At 39.6% G+C, this 13,786-nt stretch overlaps 1 protein-coding gene across 1 annotated transcript; it reads left to right on the top strand.

Moving 5' to 3' along the window:
• The first annotated feature begins 9,255 nt into the window (after positions 1-9,255).
• Positions 9,256-10,571, top strand: LOC103571320 (histidine-rich glycoprotein-like). The gene is made up of 2 exons (XM_014440131.1): positions 9,256-9,269; positions 9,374-10,571. The coding sequence occupies exons 1-2, from the start codon at positions 9,256-9,258 to the stop codon at positions 10,569-10,571; spliced, it is 1,212 nt and encodes a 403-aa protein (XP_014295617.1).
• The last annotated feature ends 3,215 nt before the right edge of the window (positions 10,572-13,786 follow it).

Below are 13,786 nucleotides of genomic sequence, written 5' to 3'. Positions count from 1 at the left end.
TCTCTGATCAAATACTTGCTTCTGTTATCGGTCCAGAATACGCGCGGAACGCCCCAACGATTAAGGACGAACTGTCGAAGGCTCATGGCTACAGTTTTCCCGTTTGCAGCTCGAACGGGCACGCCCTCGATCCACCGACTGTATAGGTCTTCAAGAACAAGTAAATATGAATAACCCGCACGAGAACGCGTAAACGACATCGTATTCGCGGTTACTACTTCCCAAGGCTCACTGGGTATCCTCGGAGTTATAAACCCGATTGGTTTGCTCTGAACTGGTTTAGACTCAAGACATCGTTCACAAGTATTGACATATCTCTTGATATGTCTCTACTGATCTCTATTGATATCTCTGTATATCATGGAACATTCCAGGCTAATAATACCTCAATAACGCCCGTGCGTATGTCTTCTGGACGCCCAAGTGTCCAGATTGTGGATGATCGTGGAGTTCCTGAAGAAGTCGTTCTCGTCGATTGACTGGTACGACTATTTTCCAGTCGTTATCTTCTTCACCGAGGAACTGTCTCATCGAGTTAGGCCGTCGTCGATACAGCCTACCATTCTCGTAGTGATAATCGGGTAGTGCGTTTGGATCTGAAATCAACAAACGACACTTTTCTTCATACCCCTCATCATTTCCAGCCTCGCCCAGTGCGTTGACTTGACTCTCGGTAGATTCCTGGTATTCGTAGATACGCGAGAGAGCATCCGGGGCTTCGTTTTCCGCCCCTTTCCGATATTCGATCTTCATATCGTACTTGGAGAGCTCCATAACCCACCGGGCTAATTTTCCCGTCGGATCTCGAGCATTCATGAGCCACTGGAGGCTGGCATGATCAGTTACGACTGTAAATTTAAAACCTTCAAGGTAATGTCTAAATTTACGTACGGCCCAAACTACCGCAAGACATTCCTTTTCAGTCGTACTGTAGTTGGATTCGGCGCTGGTCAAGGCTTTACTCGCGCGCACAATCAGGTATTCACGATTGCCGTTACGTTGAACTAGGACTGCACCGAGTTCACACTGACTCGCATCCGTATATGACGTAAACGGTAGCGTGTAGTCAGGTGTTGACAAGACTGGAGCTTCCGCGAGTGCTTTCTTGGAAGACTGAAAAGACTCTTCTTCAGCCTCAGTCCATCGCCAGGGTACATCTTTCCGCGTCAAGCGATATAATGGACCAGCTACGCACGCGACGTTTTTCAAATAGCGATGGTACCAATTAATCATGCCATTGAAGTGACGTATTTGTTTAACATTTTTAGGCCACGGGTAGTTCAATATCGTTTCAGTTTTCTCAAGATCTGGCCTGAGTCCCTTTTGTCCAGTAAAAAGCCCAAAAATCGTACTTGCTGTTGGCAAAATTTACTTTTGTCGAAGTTTAAAGTAAACCCAGCGCCTCGTAAACAACTCAAAACGACTTCCAACATCTCCAGATGTTTCTTGGAAGTCGGGGTTACGATAATTATATCGTCCAGATGCGCGAATAAAAACGGAGATAAATCAGGCGTAATTATCTTATCCATCACACGCTGGAAACTCGCGGGAGCGTTGCATAACCCCATCGGCATACGTTTGTATTGGAAAAGACCACGACCGGGAACCCAAAAAGCAGTATATTTTCGACTATTTGGACTCATTAGGATTTGTCAAAACGCAAAGTTCATATCGAGTGTCGTAATATAATGTGCATCACAACATTTCTCGAGAATCTCAATCATATCCGGCGGTCGATACGTGTCTTTTTCAGTTACGTTGTTCACATCGCGAAAGTCTACGCATATGCGATATGTTCCGTCGGGTTTCTTCACCATAATAGGCTGACTGAACCATTCAGACGCTAGAGCAGGTTCAACGATGTCATCTTCGAGCATCTTGTCAATTGCCTCGTGTAATGCCTGAAGAACCACTGGTTATCGACGATAAACTCGCTGTTTAATCGGTCGCTCGTCTTTGAGACTAATGTCATGCTCAACCAACGAGGTCAATCCCAAACCAGGTGGCATTAGTTTCTGTTGAAAGTTCAAGAACTCGTGTAACTGTTTGGTTTCATCTTCAGTGAGTTCATGCACAGCTGCGACATCTTCAGGTCGCGAATTAATTTCAGGTTCGAACATTAATTCATGCCAGGTACCATTGCGCATACGCCAAGATCGGTTTCTCAGGTCCAATTCCATATTTATATAATTTATGAAATCGGTACAGATCAAATTCAAACTTCCCAACCGAGGAATATAATGGACCGGAAATATGACCTCTTCAACACCATCGAGGGTCATTTTCACGTTTACCACGCCTCCACTCACGTCAGTCGTTCGGTTTGCCATCCCAAAACGAGTCGGTCGAGCTTCAAACAGACATGGAAAACCATCAGCCATTAATTCTCTCGTGAAGTCACCAAAAGCAGTTGTTTTAGCTCCGGTATCGATTATTGCGACCTTTTGACGAGTACCCGCGTGGATGTCAACCTGCGGTCGAGATTTACCATGACGTAGACGCCAAAAATCATCATTTTCATCACCGAGTTGATTTATAAACGGCACTGAAACAGCTGTACGATCATCCACCGCGGTTAATTCATCAAGTGTGGCATCTTTTTCACACTTGGCCTCGCACGGTGGATCAGAAACAGCATGAATATCCGCCTGGACAACAATAAGACGTAAACTCATCGAAACCCGCGCCCTAGTGACTGTTGTTGGAGGGATTGATAAACGTCCAGCACCGCCACTCTCTACTGGCGGGCTGCGTCGTCGTTTTTTGGTAATTGGAAAGCGTTGGGACGGCTTTCTACGTTACAAACACATGTAACGGCAGTCTTTCCAACCTTTCCGCACCTCATGCATACGTCCCGGCGTGGTTCGTGACAGAAGTAGCCTAAATGTTCCAGTGAGCCACAATTGTAACAGATTCTTGGGCGATTGATTCTGTTTTGTCCCATTTGACCCGGATTACGGGCAAATGACTGATTATTATTGTGGCTGAATCCAGGAGGCGATCGATTGCCACCATGTGAAGTCATTGGACCTCTCGGAGAATTACTGGCAGGTGGATTTGACACCCTCGGAGGTTGTTGATGCTGTACGGAAGGGTTCTTGGGAATGGCACCGTGAATCTGCGCAAATTGGACCTGCTACTGACTCGCTGGCGGGTTCTGTGGATTTCCACACTGCTCAGCAGTCTTTGCAGTTGCCTTGGTAATCTGTTTTGTCGACTGGTTAGGTCCACCAGGTGTCACAGGTGCCAAATGTTGCTCAGCAGCCCTCTGCTGGCGAGATCGACGAGATCTTCGCTTCTTTTTCGTCCCCAGTCCCGGCTGTAAACCACTGGTTGAGTCAGAATGTTCGGCCGGAGTGTCAACCGCGTGTAAAGCACCTCTGTGGTCCCTAGGAGGTCTAATACCCGCGGAATATGAAGATTCTTTCACTTTCGTTTCTTCTCTTGGCGGTGGTTGGCGATGATTGCTTCCCATCTCTCCTCGACCTGGGTGGCTTTCATAAGTAGAGAGTGATATGTATCGAAATCACCGAGTGGACAGTGATCCCAGTAGGCGGGTAACAACCCTTTTGTTGCCCGTTTGACTTGTGAGCGTTCTGACGGTGGGTGTCTTAGCCGAGAATATAAGTTCTGCAGATCAAGTAATCGCGGGCATTTTCCTTCAGGCCCTGATTTCGTGCGCGAATATCAGCCCTGATTTCGCGTTGACGACCACCACTCTTGAACCACATCAAGAATTCTGATTGGAATGACTCCCAATTCGACCATAGGTGGCAATTTACGCTAAACCAGACTTCAGCTTTGCCCTTGAAGACCTCTGGTAATACTGCGAGACGATCAGCTCGGCCAATCCTAGCGCTGCGCATTAATACGACCAGGTGTCTCAGAAATTCATCGCTGGTCATAGAACCATCACCAGAAAACGATAACTTTCAATTTCTGGCAATGGCACCGTGATCACGAGCGAAAACGCTGGGTGAATGGCGTTTCTCGCTACCCGAACTCCGATGTGAGTGATAGAGGACGATGATGAATAACTGTGATCTGAATTTGACTCTCCCGACGAACTATGGTGATGTCGGTCAGAATTAAGACCTCTGTGGGAATCCTTGGGTGTCTGGAACTGAACCCTGGACGGTGTGGGGTTAGGAGGGTCTCCAGACCCAGTATTTTGCCGTCGCTGGTTAGTAGTGATGTCGTCTGGGTGTGGAGCCAGTGGATTGGTCCTGGGGTCGTGCGCATGGTTGCCCTGAGTCGTGGCAGGTCTCGGATTTTGTCCAGAACTTACGGTGGTAGCAACAGTGGGAATTACACTGATTTCCGGGAGGGCTGCAGGTACCATGGGATCACCATGCGGTGAAGACGCACGAATTTGATTATTTGTATATAACCTCTCGATCATCTCGTACAGTCTCTGCTGCCCACGTTCCATTTTTTCCTCAAGCATGCGCAGCCCCTGTACAAATGTTGCCCCGGTGACATATGCATCCATGCCATCGGGAAATTCCGGCACCTGTTGATCGACTGGAACCAACTCGTCTTTCCAAAGACTCCAGGGTGCATCGTAATTCCCATCGTCGCGTAGCAGCAACCGTCGGAAACGGTCCTGAACCACCTCGCTGGAACCCGATGGATTAACTTGCTGAGATAGCAAGTATCGACGAATCTTCGCGTCGGTTAGGTTACTCGCCCGCGCGTCCAAATCGTGTGATATCTCATCCTTTTTCCGATCCCAGGGGATATTCGGAACCCCGAGAGCCCGTTTGTGATACTGATTTAGCCGATCGCGTCGTGTATTACGGCTACCGGCGGTTGATAATCCCAGTCCGAATAAAATCATCCGGATTTCATCATCAGGTCACCATATAACGTATACTTAGCTGAAATTTCGCGACAAAGACGCGGAAAGGCCCAATATAGCGTATGCGGTCGCCCACGCGTGTTAACTAAATAATAATAGATACCGAGATCAAATTAAAATAAAATAATAAATTTTAATAATTGTTAAATTATAAATAATAATGAAATGTTGTCGTGCCTGGACCAGCTCCTCAGGCTGGGTTCGTGCACGCAGGCACCAGTCCGTTTATCCCAAAACGGACAAAAATTATTCAGGGGGAATCTACGAGGAACAATCCGAGCAAGTGACTTGTGACGAAGCGGATAAACACTCGAGAGAAATAAAATAAATAATGAAAAAGAAAAATAGTAAATATATGATGAATAATTACATACAAGTAATAAATAAGAACAGAAAAAATAAAATAAAACAGTAGGATAAGATCCAGAGGAAAATAAATATCAAATCTTCCCCGAAAGCTGTGGGTTTCCGAGTTTTAATTACTAAACAATAGAAAAATAATAATATTTTACAGTATTTAACTTTGTCAAATTATTAACAACAAGAGTACGTGCTGATTGCCAACAATATGATAGCAGTATCACAATAAACTATATAAACTGAATATACCAAAAATAAATATAATTTAACTTAATTAATAATCTTGATTTAATATTAAGTCAAAGAAACAATTATTTTATTTAAATATTGTCCAGATAAGAATAATAAATAATTACAATCTTTTTATCTCTTATTTTATCTCTCAACACTTGTGAGAGAGAGAAAGACACGGGATTTATCCTCACTCACACTTAAAATAATAAATTCCTCTGTATTAAAATAATTTATAGTTTTAGAATAAAAATTTCAATAATTATTTTAGACCGCTGGGGAAACAAATAAATCAAAAGTAAAAAAAAGTAAAGTTACTCAATTATTTTGATTGATAATAAATATAATTAATAATAAATATATATAATAATGCTTAATATTTTTTCGACAAATATTTCGAGTGAGAACAAAAAAAAATAATTTTTCTTACTTTGCGGAATTTTCGCCCAAGTGACGATGTCAGTACTTGAGAAATTGGCTCAAGTACTGTATGCGCACTATAGATATATATATGTCTACCGGCAACGTTTAACTACGTTGTACTTGACTTATATATATATATATATATATATATATATATATATATATATATATATATATATATATGTAGAAATATCAAAATATTTTTTAACACTAATAAACGAAACATCTAACAATAATTATATATAATGTAAATCATGTATCATTCAGCAGTTAATTATTAACAACCTAATTTCACTCGCCGCGGTGACCAATAACTACCGGGGGAGGTTATCACGTGAAAAATATATGCCGTGAAAGCAATCCAAAGTACTTACTTAAAATTAACACTGCAGACAACCAAAATAATATGAGCTGGAACAAATATATCAGCTAATTCATCCGGTGAACTTTAATCGACTACAATATTATTAATAATTCACCAATTTATCAATAGAACTTGAAAATTTTTCTCAGACTAACGTCCGTGCACACTAACTGCACGTATCTTTCTAAATTAATTACCCTATCCTCCACCTGTTGGTCGTCGACGACGTAGCGCACCCATCACCCTCAATTACTATTATGAATATATTTACTAGCCCTGGGCCTAGTTTTAAATTAAAAATATGAATTATAAAGATAATTTCTAGACACCTGAATGATACATGAATATTTATTCAAGTGTATAAACTATTTATTTATAACATATGCATGTTTTTATTTTATCTAATTAATGAAATAGTAATTATTTAAGAATCATTAAATAGACGTCGGGAATATAGAAAAGGTATTGATTTACCATTACCCGGCAGTCAATATTTTCCAAAATCAAAACTGACATCCTTAGTCGGATGACAAGTTTAAATAAAATAATATGTTAAACAAATGTTGGGGCATAATGTTACACTGGCTTATACATCTCAACTGTTTCAAAATCATAAACAAATACTTAAAAATAATGAAAATCAATTGTTTGTATGTTTAAATTATAAACTAAAATTATTTTGCACACGTGTTCTCTCATACGCGGCGCGCATGCCTCAGCACCGTGCACGGACTGCCGTCTCTATCGGCAAAATGACGGAATGCCCGCGTAACGACTCAAATTTAAACGTAAAATTAAAATATTGTACTTACAACTAACTAAAGTTACAAATTTAAATAGTTACGTGACAATCACGTGATGATCATAATGGTGATCATGATAATCATGATAGTGATCATGATAATCATGATAGTGATCATGATGATCATTATTGTGATTGTGATGGTGATCATGATAATCATGATAGTGATAATGACGATGATCATCATGATCATAATGATGATCATGACAATGGTCATTGTGATAATGATAGTATAACGTTCTCTTCTATTTCGCGCGACCCACGGCGGAGTGTGGGGAACGCTCAATAGCCGTTATGCCTCTCCGTTGGTCTGAAACTGGAAAATAAAATAAACCCCGAGTCCAATGTCCCACCTGGAGATGTCCTGAATCTCCCTGGACTGGCTGCTCCGCTCGGGCTGGGTTAGAAATCCTAATTGGGCGCCAGTTCGTGTGCCCCACGAACAAAAAATCAACTCAAAATACCACAACGGAGAAAATAAAAATGAAAATAAAATAAAATGACAGGATAGCGATTTCAGATTTAGGAAAAAGGATAGCAAGAAAAAGATAGCACTAGTATAAATAAATAAATAAAATTTAAATGAAAAAGAAACCGGGTTGGTGACCATTTGTTTAATTATCCATTAATTAATTAATTAATTAGCCAATATATATGACGCATACTCACATAAATAATGCTCAAAATAATGATAAATCACTTACAAAAGTAATAAAAAAAATAGTATGCGCATATAACTTAATTCAAATAATAATTTTTGCGCATAAATAATAAATGTAGTGAACAAACATAAATATTAGTGGGTAGTGGTTCACTCGCACAGGAACAACAATAGCAAAATACTTAATAACGCAAATAATAAAATATTTGATTACAACTCAAATCAAAATGAATATAATATTAATTTAAATTAACAATAATTAAAAACTCGGATTAATAATAATTGTTACGCAGATTAATAATACTTCTTAACCAATATTCAACTAAATAATAATTAATAATTCAATTCAACTCAATGATAATTGTATAAATAATACTCAGATACTAACGATTTCCAATTCAACTTATTAGTAGTTGATACGCAAATTACTAATATTTATTAACTCAAATTAGTAATATCTCATAAATTTTATCAATACTCAGTTATAAATAATACCCAACATACTACAATTTATAACTCAAATATTACAACTCAGCGTCGTGTACTGTATATATATATATATACATATATTAGACTATCGCAGCCCGGTCGCATATGATGGTAATCACGTGACGTAAACTAATAATATCAACAAAAATATTTTTCTCACAACCAATAGTCGCTATTTAAATAATAAAATAACTGTGATTAAATTAAATCATCCACTGGGCGCGATTATTACCAATTTTATTCATATGCTTGCAATCACAACTTAATAATACCACACTAATACACTATCAAATACGTGAAATTCCCACGCTTGCAAATGGCCACCAACGCGGGAATGCAAAGCTACACGCCAATGAATTTACCAAAGGTACTTACAGTCATCGTCGTAGTACAAGTGGCGAATAGGCTCCATCGTGAGTGTTAATGTGAATAAAAGCAAATCAGCTCAATTTAACCAACAATATACGTATATATATGCAGCAACAAAACCACTTAAAAATTTTTACACACGCAACAGCACACCCTGCTCGAACAAAAGATTATCCACGTCTGACCATGGCAGCACGTGATTTTCATGTCGGCACCTCGACCGGCCATATTTTATATAGGCATCTCAGTTTAACCCATCGGAGTAATATCTCTGTCGCATTTTAATTTCAAATACTACCAACGACGACGTATCCGATGTCAATTGTGCAACATTGCCAATTCCCGACGTCAACTGCCCAAGTACCCGTGATATTATGACATTGACAGTAAATTAAATTGCCAAACCAATTAATAATGTATGTAAAAGAATTATGTTTCATTTATACTAGAATAACTTGCTGCTGACAACTGTTGCGTCGCCGCGCATGCGCCGACCAACACAATAATTACAAGCATATAAATAAAACGAATAATTATCTCCCAGCCTCATAATTATACTTGTAACTTCAATATAATCAGTAATTTTTTCTTTTGCTGATTTCAGCGCAGTTTTCATCTAATGAAATAATTAAGTCCAAGCAGTGTAATAATAAATATAAAATCTTATATATATAAACAAAATAATCATAAAATTAATGAGTGTAGAGACGTGAGAGCAGCGTGTGCTGCCATCTGTTGCTCACCGACCTAATGTGAGACTGCCACGATATTTAAATATCGTGACAATAGTGATCATGATGTTTATAATGCTAGTCGTGATAAACATGATGATGACTATGGTAATGAGGATCATAATGCTGATCATGATGATCAAGATAGTTATCAAGATGATAATGATGGTGATCATAATAATTATTATGGTGATAATGACGGTGATTATACTGATCTTTGTGTTGATCACGATGATCAAGATGGTGATCATGATGATCATGATGATAATTATGGTGATCATAATGATCATGTTGGTGATTGTAGTGAGAAGGATCGTGATGGTTATCATGACGATCATTATGATCATGATGGTGATCATGATGGTGATCATGATGGTGATCATGATGGTGATCATGATGATACTGATGGTGATCATGATGATACTGATGGTGATCATGATCGTCATGATGGTGATCATGATGTTCATAATGGTGATCATGATGATAATTATGGTGATCATAATGATCATGTTGGTGATTGTAGTGAGAAGGATCATGATGGTTATCATGGTCATGATCACAACGGTGATCATGATGATATTAATGGTAATCATGAGGATCATGACAGTGATCATGATGATCACCATTGTGATCATCATGATCACCATCATGATTATCGTAATCACCATCATGATTATCGTGATCAACATCATGATCAACATGGTCACCATCATGATCATCATCATAACCACAATCGTGTGCATCATAATTACAATCATGATCATCATGATAATCATGAAAGTGAACCCAATGGCGGTCATGATATTGGTCATAATGGTGATCATGATTGTAATCATGATGGTGATCTGTATGGTCATCATGATCATCATGGTGATCATGACAGAAATCATTATGATCATGTTGGTGATCATGATACTAATCATGATCTTTATAATGCTGATCATGATAACCATCATGATGATTATGGTGATCATAATAATTATTGCGGTGATAATCATGGTGACCATGATGATCATTATGGTGATCACGATGATCAAGATGTTGATGATGATGATCGTAATGATGATCATGATGATCATAATAGTGATCATGACGATCATGATGATCATACTGGTGTTCATGATGATCATGTTGGTGATTATAGTGATAAGGATCGTGATGGTGATCATGATCATGATCTTTGTGTTGATTATAAAGATCTCAATGGTGATGATGATAATCATGACTGTGATCACGATGATCATGCTAATCATGATAGTGAGGATACCAAAACATGGTGATAATAATCATCAGGGTTATCAAGATCAGCATCATGTTCACTCTCATGATTATTATCATGAACATCATTATGATCACCATCATGATCGCCTTGATCACTGTAATGATTATTATAATCACGATCATGATCATCATGGTCTTAACATGGTCATCATGATCATCATGATAACTATTATGATCACCATCAGGATCACAAATATGTGCATCATGATTAAAATCATGATCATCATGATAATCATGAAAGTGATCATTATGGTGGTCATGATAGTTATCATGATGATGATCATAGAGGTGATCATAATGGTTATCATAATGACTGTTACGTGTGAGCTTACACCTTGATGTTCTTACTACGTAACCGAACCTACCGTGCCTAGCTCAGCCTCTCTAGAAATTTAATAGGATGTTATAACGGGTGTGAGTCGCTCAGTGAATAAATGACTGTATGTGAATTGTATGGATATTTGTTTATTGGGCGTCCCCAAATACGGGAGTACCCAGAAAAGGCCCTGAGTGTCTCTTTTCCAAATCTAAGATAGCATAAATCATATGGATACAAATGCAATATTTTTATTTAGCAATAGCGTAGTTAATTGTATTCTTATAGTGATCTGTAATTATAGCGGTAAAATAAGGGAGATACAATATTTATGCGCGAGCAGACGACTATTCGAATCAGCTTAACTATGGTAACTAACTCTTTCCTGAGATTGCATCCTCTACCTCGAAAGTATCACTCCGCCGTTATTCATGAAAGCTCTCTTCTTACTGCATAAGGAAATATCCCTCCGCAGTCTCCAACGGGAACTCTTTTCTTCCCACAGCCAAAACTGCTGACCACTCAAAACGTCTGCTCGTCGTGTTATATTATAAAAAGTAAGACTTAGTGCGGCTAATGTAATGTGATACCGATGTGCAGCTGTATAGCGCCCAATCTTCATCAAATACAAATAATATATATTACTTCTGGATTTTGGATTTATCTATCTATTACTTGTTAATTACTATTAGACGGATGGGCCTCAGCCCACCCGTCACACACTCCCCCGGCTCGAAAAAGGAAGCCATTCTCCCGAATGGTAAAAGGGACAATCCTATTGACAGGGTAGGTCGCATGTGAACTCCCTGATACCACTCGAAATCACGATCCCCTTTTTCATCCGGCTGGAACGCATATTCATTCTCAACTGCACAATAGTATACATTTTGCATTCCTATAACCAAAACAAATAGTATATACAAAAAGACAAAGATTATAATTCCCTGAAGAGACTCTCTACATACTAAAGAAAATAGAATAATTGTTGAAATTACAATGCATGTCAGGATAATAATATTAGATATCTACTAAATAAGGAATAATTTGTATTTCGCTGCCTGCACAAAGTAGTTGGGGCCCCATCGACCCCAGTCCTCATCATTCTGTAGACCCAATAGGCTTGGACTATCCAACATGCTGACTGCATTTCCCTTGGTGACACACCTGTAACAAACATGGGTTGGGATAGGAGGGAGGGACGGGTAGGTCGTTGGGTTTGAAATCCTATACAGTCTCAAATTCTTATAATGCCATGTATACAGTAGTGGCTCAAGTTAGTTCTCCCGGTTCGTAATCGTGATGAGGAAGTTGTGTTAGCTGCATCATCTCCAGATCCGCATATGATACCCCTGATGGTTCCAGTGCCTCATCATTTCCAATAGTGCTGGGCTTCTCTTCCAATCCGATAATATCCACTCTTTTTCCCTTTTTTGTTCACCTTGATTTTGACAGCAACTTCCGAATGTCCGACTCAGTATCTTTTTGCCGAACTGGTTCCATCCTAGGTTCATCTATCGATGTCGTCCCTTCTTCTGTCAGTTTTTCATTTTTCACACTTCGATCTGTACATACCTCTGACTCCCTTGCTGTTGCAATTTTCCCTTCTTCTGCCTGTTTCTCAGGCTCTACTTGAATATTCCGTTTTATGTATAATCTTGAGCACCATCCACATGAAATCATAAATATAACGACGCCCAGTTCCACACAGAAGTACACGGCTAAGGTCTTGATTTCCACAATTTCAGCTAGTATTCCCTCAATCTCTACCATATGAAGCAGCTCCTGCCGCACCTCTGCGAACTTAACACCTCCTTTTTCCATGGTGGGCCCATCACCCAGCATTTGTCCTACCGCGGCCATTAATTCGTCAGGGACAGTATGAGTTCCTTCCAGTATCCCTTCCAACTCCTTCCCAATCTCTGGCCAACCGAGTTCTCTATCCATAAACTTGGCCACATCATGTACCTCTCGAGTTGGAGTCAAAAATATTTCGCCCGTTACTCCCTCACACTCTTCCCGCATCCACATAACTCCCTTTCCGTTCACTGTCAATTCCTCGGTCTTATTTTCGCACAGCTAACTTTTACCAAATCATCGCCCCTTGCAACAAACAGCCAAGCATTTGTATTGCATAACTTCATCCAAAATGTCGTTTCCAACTTGACCACCCTATATTCACACTCGTTGATATCGACGTTCTTCCCTGCATACAGCCTTGCTTCACACCTTTTCGTGTCTTCCATTTCATCTGTAACAACTCTTCCCACCCCAAATAATCGATTACCGTTTACCTTACTTTTACTTATGTCGTTTTCCGTAAGTGCTACATATTCGCCTTCCTTTATAGCGGTGTATGGTGTATTTAGCATTATGATCATCCCGTACCTTGACGCTGCTGACAGCATGGCGGGAAATAGGTAGTGTTTGATCAATCTATATTTTGGTTTCAGCATCAACGGCACCCTCCAAATGTATATGATTTTTTTGTTATAAATCCATACTTCTGCATCTATAACCGCCAGCAATGTTTTTATCCCGTCCGAATCCGTTCCAGTAGGAAGTTCCATCCCCTTACTGTCTTCCAAAATGAAGTCGATAGCACGCTGAAAATCTGACACTGGCAATATCCCATTGTAAATCTGGCCTTCAGCTACCATGAAGGAGGCGAAAAACACTCTTCTACTAGCAGACTCGCGCACTTCCAACTTCCCTTCAAACTGATCCAAGTCGATCCCGGCTCCTTCATTCCCGTTTCCAATGATGAATTCCTCTTGGAGTTTGAGTATGACTACGTTACCCTTTGTTTTTGCTAAACTACTATTACCCCCCGCGAATTTAGATATTTCCTCATAATATCTCACTAGTTCGGGCGTTGATTCCACTATTTTCAACTTACAC

Source organism: Microplitis demolitor, chromosome 3 (genome assembly GCF_026212275.2).
Source record: "Microplitis demolitor isolate Queensland-Clemson2020A chromosome 3, iyMicDemo2.1a, whole genome shotgun sequence".
Lineage (NCBI taxonomy): Eukaryota > Metazoa > Arthropoda > Insecta > Hymenoptera > Braconidae > Microplitis > Microplitis demolitor.
This window is presented reverse-complemented; position numbering and strand designations above follow the sequence as displayed.